General features: G+C 41.1%; 1 protein-coding gene across 2 annotated transcripts in view; it reads right to left on the bottom strand.

The window, feature by feature from the left end:
• Positions 1–21,064, bottom strand: part of LOC103180361 (STEAP family member 3, metalloreductase) — a 26,237-nt gene extending 5,173 nt beyond the window's left edge. The window contains exons 1-4 of one of the 2 annotated variants that reach the window (XM_007896166.1): positions 20,968–21,064; positions 2,845–3,327; positions 1,597–2,124; positions 46–210 (exon numbers count right to left, since the gene is read on the bottom strand). In XM_007896166.1, coding sequence (XP_007894357.1) covers positions 46–210; positions 1,597–2,124; positions 2,845–3,318 — 1,167 coding nt within the window. In that variant the 5' untranslated portion in view covers positions 3,319–3,327; positions 20,968–21,064. Of the gene's footprint in view, positions 1–45; positions 211–1,596; positions 2,125–2,844; positions 3,396–20,967 lie in introns of those variants that run through there. The other variant, XM_007896164.1, reaches the window with a different exon arrangement.

The following is a 21,064-nucleotide window of genomic DNA, read 5'->3' as shown; positions in this document are numbered from 1 at the left end:
CTGAATTCATTCAGAAGTTGTAAGATAATAAAAAAACTGTCTTACTTGGATAAAGCTGAATTCTCTCCAGTTCAGGGAACCTGCCACTGATGGCAAGGAGGTCACAGCAATTAGTGAAAGGATACCAAGTGCCAGAATTCCAAAGGAAACATAAATTTCCATTCTCCATACTTCTTCCTCCACCCAGGCATTTTCGTTGCCAGCTTCAACCTGTTACAGCAGAAGCAAAGATGGGAGAGAACAGACTGGTTTAAAAGCATGGTGAGGTTGGGACATACGTCTTTCTCAATAATGCCTGCTGATTTTGTTAAGAATTTGAAGGAAAAGACTGAGTAAGAACGTTCTTGGTGTGATTTTACCTGCTGTGAGCTTCTGTCATCAGTGGCCTGTTCTCTGTACTAAAATGATAGATGCCAAATTAAGTAACAGCTGCTTTCAGCTATGAAAGCTGTATATAATAATAATCCTTGCATTTGATATAGTGCCTTATCATTTCTTTGAGATATTTCAAATATACTGTAAAGTAAGTTGACTTTATTTGACTATATTTTCTGGGCGAAACGCAGCAGCCAATTGTGCACAGCAGTGTCCCACAAACAGTTGCGGATTGAAAAAAAAATCTTGCACTAGCTTAAATTTGAATTAAACAGTCTCAAGTTTCATACCAAGTGAAACTTCAGGCTTCAGAGTGGAGGGGCCATGAAGCACCATTTACCCGGTCACCCACTCGGAGTGAGAGCAAGCGGCGGTGGCTAGAAGCAAGTTTCTTTTTTTGGCTGCATAGTTGAATGAAGGAGGTTGAGAGATACGGTGCAGCGTCAGAAATATTATCGCCCCCACCAATTATTTTTTGGGGGGAGAGAAGTTAGTTGAACTGAATATATTTTTTAATATGATGTATAACCAGGGCAAATGAAAGGTGTGGGCCACACCATCCTTCCTGCTCAGCTAATGAGAAAACATACAACTGAGTGCCAACAATGGAGATTAATTATTTAACAGTGCAATTGTTCATGCATAGGGGAATATGGATATGTTTGTTTAAAATGCTGTCATTTAGGGGTCATACATTATTTAGCTTGTCTCCAAGTATAGTGACTTTAACAATGTGCCATTTTAAATGCACCTTTAGTGGAGAGTGAAACATTTAGTTTTACAACTTTACATTTGAAACTCCGAGCATGCTAGTAGGATGATTTCTCTGAGGTTATACTTTTTTTTATGGTAACTTCACTTTGGCTAGAAATGAGAACCTTAGTTATCATTAAGCAATGTAGCAGTAGTAAAACATTCCTTCCTAGATGAAAAAGGCCCTCTAATCAAGATATTTCAAGCTCAATTTCTTCTTCTAACTTCAAAGTTGAAAACTGCAGCATATGTACTCAAATACTTATTGTGTGTTGAAACAAACGTGAATTATATACCGATCAGCAAATAATCTATGGTAACCAATCATCCAAGAACTCCAAGAAACATCATCAATACAGCAATTCTCTAATGAAACTGGCCACTTGGTGGTGTGCTTGTGTCTTTGAACCCAGCCAAAGTGGGGAGTTGTGCAGAAGCACACTGTTTACAGTTCAATGTTTCTCTTACCTGTTTAAAAGCTTCATTCAGCAGTTTGTAACGCGCAGATCTGCGCATAGGGAGGCAGAGGCTATAGACTGCATGTAAAGCACCAAAGAAAAAGCTTAGCAATCCAAGTTGTTTCCTTTGCTGAAGCCATTGATCTAACCAGTGTGGAAAACGCTTGTATTTTGTTCCATTGTGTAGTTGGAGGAAGGCTGCAAGGATTCCTGCTAGGTAAACGAAAGCCAACAACTCAAAGGCAACGCATGGCAGAGTGACATTGACAATTTCAATTGGGATTCTATAAAAATTATTTTGTCCTTTAGTTGTAAATGGATGAATAACCCCTCTAATAAAATTATAGATGTAGAAAAATACAAATAAGCCAAGTGACAGCAGAATGGGAATTTTCCATGAAGGAAAGAGGCATAATGGTAGATTCTCAATTTCGTGTGCAGATGATAATGAGCCCATGTCCATGGGAACAAATCCCATATTCCGTGCCATATCAGCCACCGTAGATCTAGCCTTTTGACTGTCACTGCAGATCATCACCTAGAGGAGAATGGGGTACTTTAGTGTGGTTTTGTTAGAGAAAATAGCAATTGTGATCACATAAAGCTAATAATAATCCTTGCATTTAACATAGTGCCTTATCACGTCTTCTAGATGAGTCAAAGCGCTTCACAGAATATACTGTAAAATCAATTGACTGTATATTTTGTGGGCCAAACGCAGCAGTTAATAGTGCACAGCAATGTCCCACAAACAGTTGTGCATTGAATGACCAAATTATTTTTATTTTGAAGGAATCATTACCCTCGGAAAAATGATCCATCAATTAGTCAACAACTGAGTTCCTACTTATTGATGAATAAATATGTGGTGTAAGGAAACTTGACCCCTGCTGGGAATTGAACCCAGGTCCTCTCAAAATTAAAACCTTCAGCAATGCTTCAATAATTGTGAAGGGAAACACTGACGCAATGATTGCTATGCACTGATTGCTATGTAAACTAGAACCATGTACTGTACACTGTCTACATCACCCTGTTATTTGCTGCAGAAAATAAGTAGTTACAGTATTTTTCTTTTTTTAAAAAATACTTATCATGAAAAGCTTTTACCCAATCCAGTACTATGTTAGTGTATTTATCCCTATGAGCATTTAGTCCCATTGGAAATCACCCTTGTCACACTGGCAACTTTTCTTTTAAACAAAATCACATATTGAAGAAAATTTGCTTTGCACTGTGTCATCTCAGAGATGCTCACCTGCTTATTTCCATCTCTTCCACCAGATTGTAAAGCCCAGGCTGAGACTACATTAAAACCTTTTACCACAGTCGATTCTGGGAACAGAAAGGCTAGATATTCAGCATTTGATTCTTCATACTCGTTGATCCGGATGTTGTTGCTGACATCCACTAAAATTTTCCCAGTCAGTACATCTCTCAGCTCACTCAGTGTGCTGTAATGTTCCCGGTATAGTGCTATGAAGATCACATTTACTCTTTCAATGGCATCTCGCTGATTTGTGACTTCAGCCACATTGGAAAATAAATGTGCTGTGGATTTCGGATGTCGACTTCCAACGATCACACTGTAACCGGAATTTTTCAGACGTGTTGCTAAAGAGCGAGCAAAGTCTCCACTTCCTAGAATTCCAACAGCTATTTTCTGTGGGTCATAGTGATGACTTTCATTCTCATTAGCCAACAGTGGTTTTGCCATTTCTTTCCCAGCCATTTTGTTTAGCTGGAAATAAAGGAAAGAAAAATTACAGTACTTACTGTAAACACCATTCAAGTATGTGTAGTACATAACTTTCTGTTCATGTTCAACATATGCAGTACAACTTAAAATAAATTGTTGATATCATACAATAATAATTATCTTTGCATTTGGTATAGCACCTCATCAAGTCTTCGAGACATCTCTAAGCGCTTCACAGAATATACTATAAAGTGATTTGACTATTTTTGTGAGTGAGTCCCACAAACATTTATGGATTCAGTGATCAAATTATTATTATATCTTTCAAAGGGATTATTACTTCCAGAAAAGCGATCTGCCAATCGACTAACAACCGGGTTCCTACTTACTGCTACGTAAACAGAGGCATGTGGAATAAGGAAACCTGCCCAACGTTTTGCCCTGCTGGGAATCAAACCAGGCTCCTCTTGCTTGCAAAGTGAGCGCTCTAGCCACTAAGCTACAGGACTCCACAATATTTATAGTCGGTCCACCCTCTCAAAAATACTAAAGTTCAAAATCCAACCATAAAGTCTCTGCTTCGGGGCTGGTTTGTGGATTTCTTCAAATGCTGATAAGCAGTGCTACAATAAAACAATGTATTCACTATGTATTTATGTACAAATATTAGTACATCATGGCTACATCTTAGCCAAAACAAATGATTGTTCTGCACCTTAGAAATTTGTGCTCTCAAATGTGGAAAGAATGACAAAACAAAGGTTTAGGTGTAGCCAACTTTTTTCAGCCAAGTATCAAACAATAATAATCCTTGGATTTGATATAGTGCCTTATCATGTCTTCTAGATGTTTCAAAGCGCTTCACAGAATATACTGTAAAGTGAATTGACTGTATATTTTGTGGGCAAAACATGGCAGCCAACTGCACCCAGTAGCATCCGACAAATAGTTGCGGATTGAGTGACCAAATTATCTTTATTTATTTTGAAGGAATTATTACCCCCGGAAAAGCGATCCGCCAATTGACTAACAACCGGGTTCCTACTTACTGCTAGGTAAACAGCGGCGTTTGGAGTAAGGAAACTTGCCCAATGTTTCACCCTGCAGGGAGTTGAACCCAGATCTTCTCGCTTGCTCTAACCGGTAAACTACAAAACTCCAGAATTTTTTTTTAAAAAACACATTTGGGTGCAAGATTAATTTTTTTTATAAATTGAATTTGTCTTGGATTTCAAGGGTCATATTTTATTGACTTAATCGACAGACAGTAACAACATTTGGAATTGGGCTATGTAAGTGTCATTTAAAAGAAAATGCATATTGGTCATAGAATTGGTCACACGCCTAATAATAATCCCTCCAAAAACAACAACAAAATTGGTCATTTTCAATCTACGACTGCTTGTGGGACATTGCTGTGCGCAATTGGCTGCCGCGTTCGCCCACAAATATACAGTCAATTCACTTTATAGTGTGTTCTGTGAAGCGCTTTGGGACGTCCTCCCGACGTGAAAAGCGCTATATCAAATGCAAGGATTATTATTATTATTATTAGAATATAAAATTGCAAAACCAAATCATGGAATTGAGTGGGAGGTAGGGTAGCGGAAGGAGAAGGGATGGATGGAAACTACATAGGTGGCTACAAAAAGCTTCCTCAGGCTTCAGGCATTTACCTTCTCATTGAATTATTTTCCTTTAAATACACTAAAACAATTAAAATCTTGATCATAAAAATTGCAAACTTTATCAAACACGTTACTTTGCCTCAGGCTTTACTAGGCTTAAAAACTTTAGACTTTGAATGGTATAGGTATGAGGGACACAAGACTCAAGTCTGCTTGCACAGCAGTTTACATTGAGCTGTAAAAGCTTTAGACTTTGTGAATCAAGAGCTACGAAGAAGGTTTATTTTTCCGTCTGATTGCAAAAGGTTTGAAAGTGGATTGTAATACAAAAAAGTGAGTAGAATATGAATTAGACAGTCTTAGTTGTGCCATCCTGTATAGTTTTGCAATGCTGGAATTTTGCTAGTTCCTATGCTTTCCGATGCAAAGATGCGGTAGGATTACCAAAATGTCAATAACTTTCTTAATTTAGGGTCAATCTTCATAAATCTGCTATGACTGTGTGAGATATACTCTGCTCTTTCATAATAAAGCAACTGACCTACAATTCATATGACAGTGACATCATCACAGGTCAAAGATCATAGAAAACATCAAAATTCAGTGTACTGTATAGCACTTTTATTATGAATGTATGAACATAATTAATAACATAAACAGTCAACTGTATTTATCAACAGTAACAATATTATTTTCTTGTTAGATATGAGAGCTAAACATAAAAGTAATGAATCTTCATTCATTGTCATAATCTGATTCATCGGAAGAAGAAACTGTCGTTTTCATCATCAGAATTACTTTCATCAGGAAATGACTTGTCATTACAGATATCCTGTGGGATTTGTTCACCTTCAAACTAATTGATCATGTATTTATGCACAGCCCAAGGGAAGACATTGAGGGAATTGATTGGAAGATACAAGTGGCATCAGTCCTAATTGTTGATTCTTATCAGTACGTCGGGGTCATGGTGGACACCAATGTCAGCCTGGATACTGTCCTGAAGGACTGCGCTGAGAAGGGGCGAAGGGCATTCTGGTCATGCTCATCCCTCTTCAAGGACAGTAAGGTCCCAATGCAGGTCAAGCTTGTGACATACAAGACCTGTATGTAAACAATCCTTCTTTAGGGATCTGAGCTCCTGGGGATGCAGGGAGAGGCTTCCTCCAACCATCTGCAAAGTCCAGTATCAAGCAGTGAGGTAGATTCCTGGCAAACATGGGAAGCGGCTGTAGTGAGGGATGGCTCCAGCCTACACTGACCTGTCTCTAAGCACTCTGGAGCCGGAGTTAGCTTCATAATGGGCATGAATATTTGCCAAGGCCACTCACATGAGGACCTGGATTGAGCAGTTGGTGCTGAGTTAGCCTGGTTCATAGCATTCAACTTTGACCTTGAGAACATCAGGGTGGTTGCAACGTCACAAGCTGTCCTGTAAAGGTCTTCTCACCATGCCGAAGGCAGATGACGCCAGAAAGATGATGAGGAAACTCTGAGGCTTGGGGCGAAAGTTGCTGGAAGGCATTTCAGTCAGTGAATACATGTTCATGCATCCAGCACCTGGAATACACCTCGATTGGCCTGCAGAGAGGCCAACGTCTGCTGCTTAAACTGTGCACCTCCAATTGGTGGAACCGTAGCTCAATGGGAAGGGATGTGTGCTCGAGCTGCAGAGAGGAAGATGGTGGCAATTCTCTCATGCATTTCATGCTCAGATGTGTTGCCCACCAGGAAGCTTGCAGAGATTTTCTGGTACCTAACATGCACTAGTGCATGGTAGGACACTGATTTAAAATAATTGTTAAAAGAAACAGAGAGGTGAGGAGAAGTTTTTTCACACAGCGAGTGGAATGCATTGCCTGAAAGGTTGGTGGAAGCCGATTCGATAACAACTTTTAAGAGAGAAGTGGGTAATTATTTGGGGAGGACAAGTTTGCAGGGCTATGGGGGGAGAGCAGCGGAGTGGAATTGATTTGGATAGCTCTTTTCAAAGAGCAGAGACACGATGGGCCAAATGGCCTCCTTCTGCGCTGTAGAATTCTATGATTCTACGATAGTGAGATCAAACCCACGCTTGTTTGATGTCGAATGACCAGTGGCTATCCTCCGTGGAGGGGAGGTAAGCTAACTGGTTCCAAGGTGACATATTTGGCAATGGAATGTCAGAATCAAGCCAGCCTGTGGTGGCTCGGAAGTCCAGATCCCGAGCCAGTTGAGTCCACGGTATTCCAGGGAACTGATCATGACAGCGCAGCCAGCCTGGCTCATCGGCAGAACCTGGAAGGGCAGGCGCGTCGCTGGGGGCAGGGAATCATTCCAATTTAGCTCCTGTTAACTCTGCAAGTCAAAGCACTGACGGATAGCGTGATCCCAGCTGGACGAGCAGTGGGAAAGCTTGCCGGACAAAAATAAAGAGATGTACTTGCCATCCAGTAGTTTCTATCCATACTAGAATGGATGAATCTGAACAGGTGAATGTAAGTCTGGTTTCTTCCACATACAGGTAGCACAATGCAACTGTTTGTTTTTTCAAAACTGAGTGTGCTACAAGCAGAAGGCTAGAGAATCAGTACCTTTTATCTTCTCCAGAGGTTTATTCTGATTTGTTGGAGCATACTTTTCCCTGAAATAGATAATTGCACTTCCTCAACTTTTCTGAGATTTGGCTTGCCACAAACAAACTCCTCTAACGTTTCTGTAAGCTGATCAATATTGTCCTACATTGTCCAGACCCACCATCTTCCCCCTTTTTTGTATTAAATTCCATCTTTAAACCTTTCGCATCTGAGAAAAATACCCCTCCCTAGCTCTTGGATTATTGTAGATAGATAGGAGTAACACAAGACTCAGGTCTGCTTGCACAGCTGTTTCCACAGAGCTGTAAAAGCTTTAGACTTTGAAGATAGATAGGAGCGACACAGCACGTCCACAGAACTGTTTGCTAAAAGAAACCTCTCTTGGCACACACACCAGGATGTAACACTACCTGCAATAGGTCACGTAGGTGTCCAAGCCGTGTTTCAGTTGGGTAACTTTTTCCATGAGTTGAAGATTTTAGGGCTCTTAGATTAAATTACTATCGAATAGCAGGACTGCTGTGATTCAAATGAATTCTGATACTGTGCAGGTGTTGGCTTTGCAACTGCCATTGCAAAATGTTACAGTCAGTTAAGAGGAAAGAGCTCAACCTGAAACAGCAGTTTTGCTGCTATGAAATGTGTGAGATATTTTCAATATATCGCAACATCTTTTTTTAAAACATTTAATTCATGAAGGAGGATTTTTTTGTCCTAGATGGCTAGACACAAGTGGCAAGAGGAAGGTTGACATCCATTTTTGGAAATAACCGTGATCTCAGTTTTCTTTTAAACACAATCTAGGCACGTTTAGGTGATGTGAGCTGTTGGATTCGAGTGGCAGGTATGTTTTATGTGCACAGAGTATATTTTTGTGTAGATTGATATTACCCTCCTTCCCTTTTCCATCCTGCTTGCAGGCATAATCCTAATTATTGGTTGCCACAGGTTTTTGTTAAAAATGATAAAAAGGATCACAAGGCACATCCAGTTGACAAGGATATTGTGTGTGGCCACTAGAAAGGCCCCATATGAATCATCTTCTTCTGCTGACTGGAAGGAAGGCATGAGGGCTGAAGAGATGAGTGATGATTCTGAGACAGTATATTCTGAGTTGGATGTGCACATTTTTATCTTGATTTAATCTGTCTGACATGTCCAAATTTCAATGGGAACTTTTTTTTAAAAAAATTCCTTCATAAGTTGTTGGAAGGCATTTCAGTCAGTGAATACACGTTCATGCATCCAGCACCTGGAATACACCTCGATTGGCCTGCAGAGAGGCCAACGTCTGCTGCTTAAACTGTGCACCTCCAATTGGTGGAACCGTAGCTCAATGGGAAGGGTTGTGTGCTCGAGCTGCAGAGAGGAAGATGGTGGCAATTCTCTCATGCATTTCATGCTCAGATGTGTTGCCCACCAGGAAGCTTGCAGAGATTTTCTGGTACCTAACATGCACTAGTGCATGGTAGGACACTGATTTAAAATAATTGTTAAAAGAAACAGAGAGGTGAGGAGAAGTTTTTTCACACAGCGAGTGGAATGCATTGCCTGAAAGGTTGGTGGAAGCCGATTCGATAACAACTTTTAAGAGAGAAGTGGGTAATTATTTGGGGAGGACAAGTTTGCAGGGCTATGGGGGGAGAGCAGCGGAGTGGAATTGATTTGGATAGCTCTTTTCAAAGAGCAGAGACACGATGGGCCAAATGGCCTCCTTCTGCGCTGTAGAATTCTATGATTCTACGATAGTGAGATCAAACCCACGCTTGTTTGATGTCGAATGACCAGTGGCTATCCTCCGTGGAGGGGAGGTAAGCTAACTGGTTCCAAGGTGACATATTTGGCAATGGAATGTCAGAATCAAGCCAGCCTGTGGTGGCTCGGAAGTCCAGATCCCGAGCCAGTTGAGTCCACGGTATTCCAGGGAACTGATCATGACAGCGCAGCCAGCCTGGCTCATCGGCAGAACCTGGAAGGGCAGGCGCGTCGCTGGGGGCAGGGAATCATTCCAATTTAGCTCCTGTTAACTCTGCAAGTCAAAGCACTGACGGATAGCGTGATCCCAGCTGGACGAGCAGTGGGAAAGCTTGCCGGACAAAAATAAAGAGATGTACTTGCCATCCAGTAGTTTCTATCCATACTAGAATGGATGAATCTGAACAGGTGAATGTAAGTCTGGTTTCTTCCACATACAGGTAGCACAATGCAACTGTTTGTTTTTTCAAAACTGAGTGTACTACAAGCAGAAGGCTAGAGAATCAGTACCTTTTATCTTCTCCAGAGGTTTATTCTGATTTGTTGGAGCATACTTTTCCCTGAAATAGATAATTGCACTTCCTCAACTTTTCTGAGATTTGGCTTGCCACAAACAAACTCCTCTAACGTTTCTGTAAGCTGATCAATATTGTCCTACATTGTCCAGACCCACCATCTTCCCCCTTTTTTGTATTAAATTCCATCTTTAAACCTTTCGCATCTGAGAAAAATACCCCTCCCTAGCTCTTGGATTATTGTAGATAGATAGGAGTAACACAAGACTCAGGTCTGCTTGCACAGCTGTTTCCACAGAGCTGTAAAAGCTTTAGACTTTGAAGATAGATAGGAGCGACACAGCACGTCCACAGAACTGTTTGCTAAAAGAAACCTCTCTTGGCACACACACCAGGATGTAACACTACCTGCAATAGGTCACGTAGGTGTCCAAGCCGTGTTTCAGTTGGGTAACTTTTTCCATGAGTTGAAGATTTTAGGGCTCTTAGATTAAATTACTATCGAATAGCAGGACTGCTGTGATTCAAATGAATTCTGATACTGTGCAGGTGTTGGCTTTGCAACTGCCATTGCAAAATGTTACAGTCAGTTAAGAGGAAAGAGCTCAACCTGAAACAGCAGTTTTGCTGCTATGAAATGTGTGAGATATTTTCAATATATCGCAACATCTTTTTTTAAAACATTTAATTCATGAAGGAGGATTTTTTTGTCCTAGATGGCTAGACACAAGTGGCAAGAGGAAGGTTGACATCCATTTTTGGAAATAACCGTGATCTCAGTTTTCTTTTAAACACAATCTAGGCACGTTTAGGTGATGTGAGCTGTTGGATTCGAGTGGCAGGTATGTTTTATGTGCACAGAGTATATTTTTGTGTAGATTGATATTACCCTCCTTCCCTTTTCCATCCTGCTTGCAGGCATAATCCTAATTATTGGTTGCCACAGGTTTTTGTTAAAAATGATAAAAAGGATCACAAGGCACATCCAGTTGACAAGGATATTGTGTGTGGCCACTAGAAAGGCCCCATATGAATCATCTTCTTCTGCTGACTGGAAGGAAGGCATGAGGGCTGAAGAGATGAGTGATGATTCTGAGACAGTATATTCTGAGTTGGATGTGCACATTTTTATCTTGATTTAATCTGTCTGACATGTCCAAATTTCAATGGGAACTTTTTTTTAAAAAAATTCCTTCATAAGTTGTTGGAAGGCATTTCAGTCAGTGAATACACGTTCATGCATCCAGCACCTGGAATACACCTCGATTGGCCTGCAGAGAGGCCAACGTCTGCTGCTTAAACTGTGCACCTCCAATTGGTGGAACCGTAGCTCAATGGGAAGGGATGTGTGCTCGAGCTGCAGAGAGGAAGATGGTTTCAATTCTCTCATGCATTTCATGCTCAGATGTGTTGCCCACCAGGAAGCTTGCAGAGATTTTCTGGTACCTAACATGCACTAGTGCATGGTAGGACACTGATTTAAAATAATTGTTAAAAGAAACAGAGAGGTGAGGAGAAGTTTTTTCACACAGCGAGTGGAATGCATTGCCTGAAAGGTTGGTGGAAGCCGATTCGATAACAACTTTTAAGAGAGAAGTGGGTAATTATTTGGGGAGGACAAGTTTGCAGGGCTATGGGGGGAGAGCAGCGGAGTGGAATTGATTTGGATAGCTCTTTTCAAAGAGCAGAGACACGATGGGCCAAATGGCCTCCTTCTGCGCTGTAGAATTCTATGATTCTACGATAGTGAGATCAAACCCACGCTTGTTTGATGTCGAATGACCAGTGGCTATCCTCCGTGGAGGGGAGGTAAGCTAACTGGTTCCAAGGTGACATATTTGGCAATGGAATGTCAGAATCAAGCCAGCCTGTGGTGGCTCGGAAGTCCAGATCCCGAGCCAGTTGAGTCCACGGTATTCCAGGGAACTGATCATGACAGCGCAGCCAGCCTGGCTCATCGGCAGAACCTGGAAGGGCAGGCGCGTCGCTGGGGGCAGGGAATCATTCCAATTTAGCTCCTGTTAACTCTGCAAGTCAAAGCACTGACGGATAGCGTGATCCCAGCTGGACGAGCAGTGGGAAAGCTTGCCGGACAAAAATAAAGAGATGTACTTGCCATCCAGTAGTTTCTATCCATACTAGAATGGATGAATCTGAACAGGTGAATGTAAGTCTGGTTTCTTCCACATACAGGTAGCACAATGCAACTGTTTGTTTTTTCAAAACTGAGTGTACTACAAGCAGAAGGCTAGAGAATCAGTACCTTTTATCTTCTCCAGAGGTTTATTCTGATTTGTTGGAGCATACTTTTCCCTGAAATAGATAATTGCACTTCCTCAACTTTTCTGAGATTTGGCTTGCCACAAACAAACTCCTCTAACGTTTCTGTAAGCTGATCAATATTGTCCTACATTGTCCAGACCCACCATCTTCCCCCTTTTTTGTATTAAATTCCATCTTTAAACCTTTCGCATCTGAGAAAAATACCCCTCCCTAGCTCTTGGATTATTGTAGATAGATAGGAGTAACACAAGACTCAGGTCTGCTTGCACAGCTGTTTCCACAGAGCTGTAAAAGCTTTAGACTTTGAAGATAGATAGGAGCGACACAGCACGTCCACAGAACTGTTTGCTAAAAGAAACCTCTCTTGGCACACACACCAGGATGTAACACTACCTGCAATAGGTCACGTAGGTGTCCAAGCCGTGTTTCAGTTGGGTAACTTTTTCCATGAGTTGAAGATTTTAGGGCTCTTAGATTAAATTACTATCGAATAGCAGGACTGCTGTGATTCAAATGAATTCTGATACTGTGCAGGTGTTGGCTTTGCAACTGCCATTGCAAAATGTTACAGTCAGTTAAGAGGAAAGAGCTCAACCTGAAACAGCAGTTTTGCTGCTATGAAATGTGTGAGATATTTTCAATATATCGCAACATCTTTTTTTAAAACATTTAATTCATGAAGGAGGATTTTTTTGTCCTAGATGGCTAGACACAAGTGGCAAGAGGAAGGTTGACATCCATTTTTGGAAATAACCGTGATCTCAGTTTTCTTTTAAACACAATCTAGGCACGTTTAGGTGATGTGAGCTGTTGGATTCGAGTGGCAGGTATGTTTTATGTGCACAGAGTATATTTTTGTGTAGATTGATATTACCCTCCTTCCCTTTTCCATCCTGCTTGCAGGCATAATCCTAATTATTGGTTGCCACAGGTTTTTGTTAAAAATGATAAAAAGGATCACAAGGCACATCCAGTTGACGAGGATATTGTGTGTGGCCACTAGAAAGGCCCCATATGAATCATCTTCTTCTGCTGACTGGAAGGAAGGCATGAGGGCTGAAGAGATGTGTGATGATTCTGAGACGGTATATTCTGAGTTAGATGTGCACATTTTTATCTTGATTTAATCTGTCTGACATGTCCAAATTTCAATGGGAACTTTATTTTAAAAGAATCCCTCATAAGGTTGATAACCACAAGGAAATATTAGAAGCATAGCAGGGGGAGAGAGGGTGGGGGGGTGGGGGTTATCAAAATTAGACTTATCAAATACAACAGACAAATGAGAGAACTGATAGTCGAAACCACTTTTTAGAAGCAGCAGCCAGTTTTATCTAAAGTGCACACCAAATGAGCCCCAGAGAGTGTAGCACTCTCACCTCGGAGTCAGAAGGTTATGGGTTCAAGCTGCATGTTCGGTCTTGGAACTCATATAGTCTAGGGCGTGCTTATGCTCCGTAACTTCAGATGAGATGTAAAATGTCTCATCGGAAGTTGAGATGTTCCTTTTGTCTATTCCCTGGGTGTTAAAGATTCCAAAAGAGAAGGGAATTTCTCCCCGTGGCCCTGAGTTGTTGGGCCATGTCCTCGCTAACAATCCCCCAATAAATTTGATCATTCACTTCACGGCTGTTTATCAGACATTGCTACGCGCAAAATTGACCGGCACATTTGCTCACAGAAAACACATTTACTCCACTTTATAGTGTATTCTGTGAAGCACTTTGAGACAGCCTCCTAATGTGAAAGGTGCTATAACATATTTACATGTTATATGTATTACTATTACTAATAATGATTATTAATATTTTAATTTCCCGCTATATATTTCTGCTGTAAGATAGTTGAATCGCTTCTAGCTCCACCAGTTTTGTTTTCTCTTCTACGCTTTTGTTGTCATGTGTTGAACTTTAGAGGGGGCAAGTTTAGGTTTGCCTTTTATGTGAACTAAAATTGTCACCATGCCACTCCAGCATGAAGATGTAAATTGCAGTTATTTCCATATTGTGAGTTCCTAGCCTTACTGAAGCTGATTTTTCTCCATGGGAGAAAAGCAGAACAGTTAAGTGTTCTGTCCTGGGCCACTCTATGTACACCTGAAAAATTAAAAACTTATTTTTAAATTCATTAAAAACTGAATTTACTGGAAAAACAAGCACCCTTGCCCACATACAGTCACATCTTTCCTTGCTCAACGTAGTTGAAATACAGTACAATAAAAAGCCAAATCAAATTATTTTCAAACCTCCCAATTCTTAAAACAATTCAAGGCCATTTCATGATTATGGTTTAAGCTGATTTAAGCAGGTCACATGAAAATAGTAGACAAAGCAAATCCGGTTATTCAGGTTGCAACATGTCTACAATGAATGCCACAAAATCCTTCAGCCTTTTTGCTTTGAGCAGCACAGAGGATATTTTCCATGAGAAATTATTTTTAAACAAGAAAGTGATGCAGTAATCTGCAGCTTCCTATTAAATAAAATATTCAGAAGTGTGTTTTTAATAAATTCTGATCTTCTAATTGTAAATGAGTAAATCGGTGTGCTCTGTAAATCTTCTATTCTTTATATGCTTATAAAATACCTTAGGGTTCCCTTTTATGTTACCTGCTAATATTTTCTCATAAAATTTATTTGTCCCTCTTATCTCCTTTTTCAGTTCTTCTTTGTGCTTTCTATATTCTATTTGATTATTTTCTGCATTTTGGATCTGACATTTATCATAAGCTTTCTTTTTCTGCTTTACTTTTAATCCCAATTTCCTTATTCATCCAGGGAGGTTGGGATGCCCTACCTTTCCCCTCTAAGGGAATGTATTTTTTCTGTCCCCGAATTATCTCCTTGAAGGCTTGCCATTGCTCGTTAGCTGTTTTACCTACCAATCTTTCTTTCCAGTCCACCTTTACGAGGTCCCTTTTTAACTCATTGAAATTAGCCCTCTTCCAGTTGAGTATCTTCACCTTTGATTGCTCCGTGTCCCTTTCCATAATTACTCTAAACCTAATGATGTTGTGATCACTGTTGTCCAGATGCTCTCCTACTGAAACCTGCTCCACTTACCCCACTTCATTCCCCAGAAGTAGATCCAGCACTGCTTCCTTCCTCGTTGGACTGGAAACATATTGATCCAGAAAGTTACCCTGAACACATTTCAGGAATCCTTCCCCGTCCTTGCCCTTTACACTGTTATTTTGCCAGTCTATGTTAGAATAATTGAAATACTATATTGGTTTTGCATCTTTCTGAAATCTACTTGCAAATTTCCTCGTCTATCTCCTTCCCGCTATTTGGTAGTCTATAGTGTACACCTAACAGAGTAACAGCTTAATTTCTGCTACTGAACTCTAACCAAATAGATTCTGTTTATGAACCCCCTAACACACCGTACCTTTCCAGGGCCGTAACCGTGTCTTTAATCAAAATTGCCACCCAAGCCCCTCCTCTTTTTCCTTCCTTATCCTTCCTGAATACATTGTAGCCATGCTGTCAACATCCCGACTGCAATTATTTATGTATTATTACTAGCTGTACCCGTTGCAGCTTTGTTTGCAACCAAAGGATCCAATATAGAATGTAGATTGACACACAGACAGACACACTTACTTATCCTTGAAAGGTTTGATTTTCACTTAGGTATCTTTATAATGATAAATCCTCCCCACATGAAAAGCCCTTTAAAAATATAATTTTGCTGTTGCTGCAGCTTAGCTTCGTCTATGTTCTTTACTTTGTTCCTGTCGTAGCTTGGCTTCCTGTGTGCTCTGTGACATACAATGCCACAGAGCCATGGTCACCGGGTGTAACTGCACGATGCCATAGCGCCACTTTGACTTGGCAGCCACCAGTTGCAGCGAAAAATGCAAAACTAAAATCCACCGGTATACTGCCACCGGTACACTGAAAATGATATCTCAACTTGTGCCAATGATTAAAGGCACTTCTCTGCTCCCATGGCAAATAAAACAAAATAAGTCAGATCTTAGATTCTGTTTTTTCTTTCATGGGAAACACGTTTTTTTGGGGGGTGGGGGTTGGGGGGTGGTGGGGGGGTATCAGCCAGGTGTCTGACAAATGCAGAAACCCATCACCATGCTTAAGAGTATCCAAACCATGCTAAGATTTCCATGCATCCCACCTGTACATGGAAATCCCAGAGATGAATTGTTGAAATGGAATGCGTACTCTCTCCCTGGAGAGACACACCCTGCTTACCTAATTCTATAAAGTTTTAGGCGCAGATTGGCAAGAGCCATGGCTTGGCAACCCCAGAGTATGCGTTGGGGTACTGCTGGAGTCTAACCAGCTAAAACCACATACGTCAGCAATAGATAATACTTGTCTAAGTACTAGTTCTGTGATTTTGAATATGTGGTTGGTGAACAGTATAGAGATAACATTAAACATTTTCCAATTCATATTAAAAGACAATCAAATAACAGCAAACTTGTATTACTTCTTTTGAAGATCATTTCACTTCAAAGCATTCATTTAATGAATCCTTGATGCATGCAATTTAATTAGTGCTTTACCTACAAATACAGTTACGACACTCGACAGCAATTGTCTATGAAGCACTTTGAGATAATTCAATGTTGGAGGTTCTGTAAATGCAAGATTACTATTACTATTGTTATTTTAACAATGTGAAATACATATTTAGGTAGGGTCAATATAAACTAAAATGGAGATTTGTGCAACTCCCACAGGCATCCCACCTCAGGCCTAGATTTTCCCATTCCGGTATTTATTGTAAACATACTCATCCAGCAGATTTTTCCATTGGAATACAACCCTTTTGGCTCATATCCAGTCAAGTGCATTTGATTCGTGGGGCCTGTTTATAATTTCAGCATCCAAGAGATTCAATTCAACTCAAATCTGGATCACAAGCCTGAAAGACAGCCCCAGGTGCCCCATGTCAGTTCATGTACCGGGAGATATTAACGTAGCTGCCTGATGACTCCGCTGATTTACAGGTTCCATCAGGAATTTATATGAACCAGATGTGAATATCCCGCTTATCAGCCTCAAGCAAATCTGGCCATGTAGAGGTAAGCGCTTGGCTGTGGGTCAGAATCCAAGTATTCCTGGGGCTGTGTTTCAAAACTGCAGTGGCTGCAGATCTTTGTTGGCACAACAGTAGCAGCTAATTCTGTACTCAACCTGGATTTCCCTCAGTCACATTTGGTTGTTCAAAACATGATTTTTCAATCTAAAATACAAGTCATGGCTATCCTCAACTATGATATTGGGTAAAGCCTAACTTTGAAAGGGTAGTAAGATGCCAATATAGTGTGATATTAATCACCCTTTTTTATGCTGCTAGAAGCAAAGCAACACAGTATTCCCTCCTGCAGCACAGCAATGTGAAGTGAAACAGCTGCCTTGTACTCCACACTCTGTACAATGATTTGACTAGGACAATGCTAAAAATCATCCATCCTGGGCATAGTTAGGCATATGCACAACTCTGAAATTTTATTAGTTTCTCTAAATGATATGAAAAAGCCAATGTATATTTTACCTTCTTTGGAATAATTTGCCACAACTTTTCATTGTATTTTGCTGCAAAATGTACAGTATAAAGATTACAGTTGGTGTTTTCTGTTTTATGAGGTCAGGGGAGGGGAATCATTGCCAGCAGACCAGATATCAATTCTGTCTTTTTCAGCACCAAGCGAAAGGCAGGTTCAGCCTTGGGCACTGTGGATTCAAGCTTGAGTAGACTTTTAAAACTGCCTGAAGTCCAGGTTTACTGCCTCTGAAATCTGAGGTCACAGGCCACTGTAGACTCATGCTGTATCTCCTCCTGCTGCTTTCGGAACTCTGGAGTTTTTTGTGGCTGGTCACCAATTCATAACGACATGTGCGCCAATGAATATCAATTGTTCTAATTTAATCTGGAGAGAGTCCAACTAATGGCTGACCTGCAGTAGCCATCCCCTCACTCCAATCATGTGTTCAGAGTGATCAAATTGTAATTCTTCAAGAGGGTATGTAGCTGCTTTTCCAGACAGCACTCATGTGGAGGACGTCCTAAGAACCTACTGTTATTCAGAAAGTGAATTACTTCCCAATGGAGTCTTGTAATGTGGTTAGAGCACTCGCTTCACAAGCAAGGAGACCTGGGTTCAATGCCCGGCAGAGCAAAATGTTGGCCAAGTTTCCTTACTCCACACACCTCTATTCAACTACCAGTAAGTAGGAACCTGGTTGTTAGTCGATTGGCAGATTGCTTTTCCGGGGGTAATAATCCCTCAAAAAAAAGTAATAATAATAATTTGGTCACTCAATCCACGACTCTTTTTGGAAAACTGCTGTACACAATTTGCTGCTGTGTTTCGCCTACAAAATATACAGTCAATTCACTTTACAGTATATTTTGTGAAGTGCTTTGAGATGTCTCAAAGACATGATAAGGTGCTATATGAAATGCAAGGATTATTATTATACATTGTTGTGCAGCTGGGGAGATTATTGGAATCCCCGAGGAAAGAGGTGTTCAGCTTGCAAAAGCAGGACTTACATTGAAGGTAATGTATTTCTGCACTGATGAATACTCTATGCACAGTCTACATCATACATTGCAGATCTTCATCAGGATTAGTTGCAGAAGATGTAAATTCATTCAAATCTATGGGGGTTCGACTACAATGTGAACTCATGCAAATTTGGATTTAGCTTCCGCCATATGTTGTTGCTATATTTCCTTAATGCCTTCTTTCTCCTGGAAAGGGTTGCTCAAAATGTAGTTATTTTATCTGTGTCAGAGTTTAAGGTATATCTGAAGTAACCCTAAATACAGTCTTGGGAATGAAGTATGAGGCATTAATATAATAATAATAATAATCCTTGCATTTGATACAGGGCCTTATCAAGTCTTCCAGTTGTCTCAAAAGCACTTTGCAGAATATACTGTAAAGTGAATTGATTGTATATTTTGTGAGCGAAATGCAGCAGCTAATTGGGCACAACAGTGTCCCACAAACAGTTGTGGATTAAGTGACCAAATTATTATTACTTTTTTAAAAAAAATTTGAAGGGATTATTACCCCAGGTCCTCTCGCTTGCAAGGTGAGTGCTCTAATCAACTCCACAGGTCATGTTGGTGAAACAAATATTCAGTAAATTGCATTTGTATACAAAATATTGCCCTATATTTGGAGGCTATAATGCATATAAAAACGTGAGTCTTGCTCTATTATTTTACAGTACCTTGTTCTGAGCTGGCAGGATACAGTGAAACATTCCAAGTTAATTTACATTTACATGATAAAAAGTTCATAATACACACCCACCATTTGATGAGTAATTTACCAACATATTTTACAACTCACCAAATATACTGTTCTATTTAAACTATAGTTTTCAGATGTAGCAAAATATTTTGCCAAATCTATTTTCAATATTATTACAGCACCAGCACAAATGTATGTATTTATCCAATACCTGGATTGCCCTGAATGAGATCTCCAGAAAGGGCAAATGAAAAATAAACTGATACCATAGATTGCTTAAGACAATCTGATATAGCCATTCTTCTTAATACAGCATTCAGAACTAATTTCTGTACATGTTACAGTGGCAGTAACCTCCATGACTTGCTTTCATTGAACTCCATGCTGCCCGGTATCAGTTGACCACTATTCTGACTGGTGCCCTTCTGACACGATATGAAGAATATTAGACACCAGAGTGAATACCAAATGGTAATCTCATTGAGGGGTTCAGATGGTGTCATCAATAATGTATTACAGTGACCAAATTACAAGAGACACTCCTGTTGTCCCATCTTATTTATCCGTAATGTAATCTATACTGTGGAACTATCGGGAGCAATTTGTTGTTCACTTTATTGTGGGTTTAACCAGCCCGAGCATCCTGGTGACATTGGCCAAGATACTCCATGTCTGCAGGAACACTTGTGATGTGACCACTAAAGGTTTGTATCGCTTTACACCTGTAGTGGATTCCTGGAAACTATCAGAATGCGTCGGATACAACGTTCAAGATCGATGTTGGTGTTAAAACAACAGTCCGCGCTATTATTGTTCCCAGAGAAATGAAACGAAGTGCAGACTTGTCCCTTATATTAAATAACACAAAATGCGCCATTATGATCAATGAAAGTCTGTTCAGATTAGGAAATTTGCCTGAAGTGTTTACATACACATTTCTAAAAGTTATTTCAAATCATAAATTTGGATTGCGGCGGAGCTGAATGGGGAAGCGGGGGGTGTGCGGGAGTTGGGGGGATGTGCGGGGGGGTGGGGGGTGTGCGGGGGGGGTGGGGGGGGGGTGTGCGGGGGGTGTGCGGAGGGTGGGGGGGGGATGTGCGGGGGGGTGTGCGGTGTGCGGGGGGGTGTGCGGGGTGGGGTGCGGGGGGGTGGGGGGGAGACTGCGAGTAAAGTCAACAGTAAGTGATATCTAATACACACTGTTGCTCTGCGTTCAAATGCGGTCACAGACTTCAGTGGCTGTTCTCCACAGCGCAAACCCGGGACCCGCCGTTCCCGGGGCCGCCGCCCACCACCTCAGCCCACAATGTCACTCAGAGCCCCGTCTCACTGCAGGACACGCACTGTGTTATTACACAACACCCCCACCTGCCTTCACTAACTCACTAACACACTGCCGCTGAGACCAGGAAACTAAACATATACAACTCAGCCCACACTGCCACTGTCAGAGAGAGCCCATCAAAGTCAGTCAGTCAGTCCCTCAGTCAGTCAGTCAGTCCCTCAGTCAGTCCCTCAGTCAGTCAGTCCCTCAGTCAGTCAGTCCCTCAGTCAGTCAGTCAGTCAGTCCCTCAGTCAGTCAGTCAGTCCCTCAGTCAGTCAGTCCCTCAGTCAGTCAGTCAGTCACACTACACACAACAGCGCAAATGCTCATGAAGACATTTGTTCTGCGGCAGTAACGTTACCGAAGGCTGGAACCTCACTGACGCGCCGCTGCCGGAGTCGGTGCAGCCGGAGTGCAGCGGAGCGGAGCCGTGTGACCAGAACCAGTCACATCCTGAA

Source organism: Callorhinchus milii, unplaced genomic scaffold, assembly GCF_018977255.1.
Source record: "Callorhinchus milii isolate IMCB2004 unplaced genomic scaffold, IMCB_Cmil_1.0 Scaffold6, whole genome shotgun sequence".
Taxonomy (NCBI): Eukaryota; Metazoa; Chordata; class Chondrichthyes; order Chimaeriformes; family Callorhinchidae; genus Callorhinchus; species Callorhinchus milii.
The sequence above is the reverse complement of the archived record's forward strand: the minus strand, read 5'-3'. Positions and strand labels throughout refer to the sequence as shown.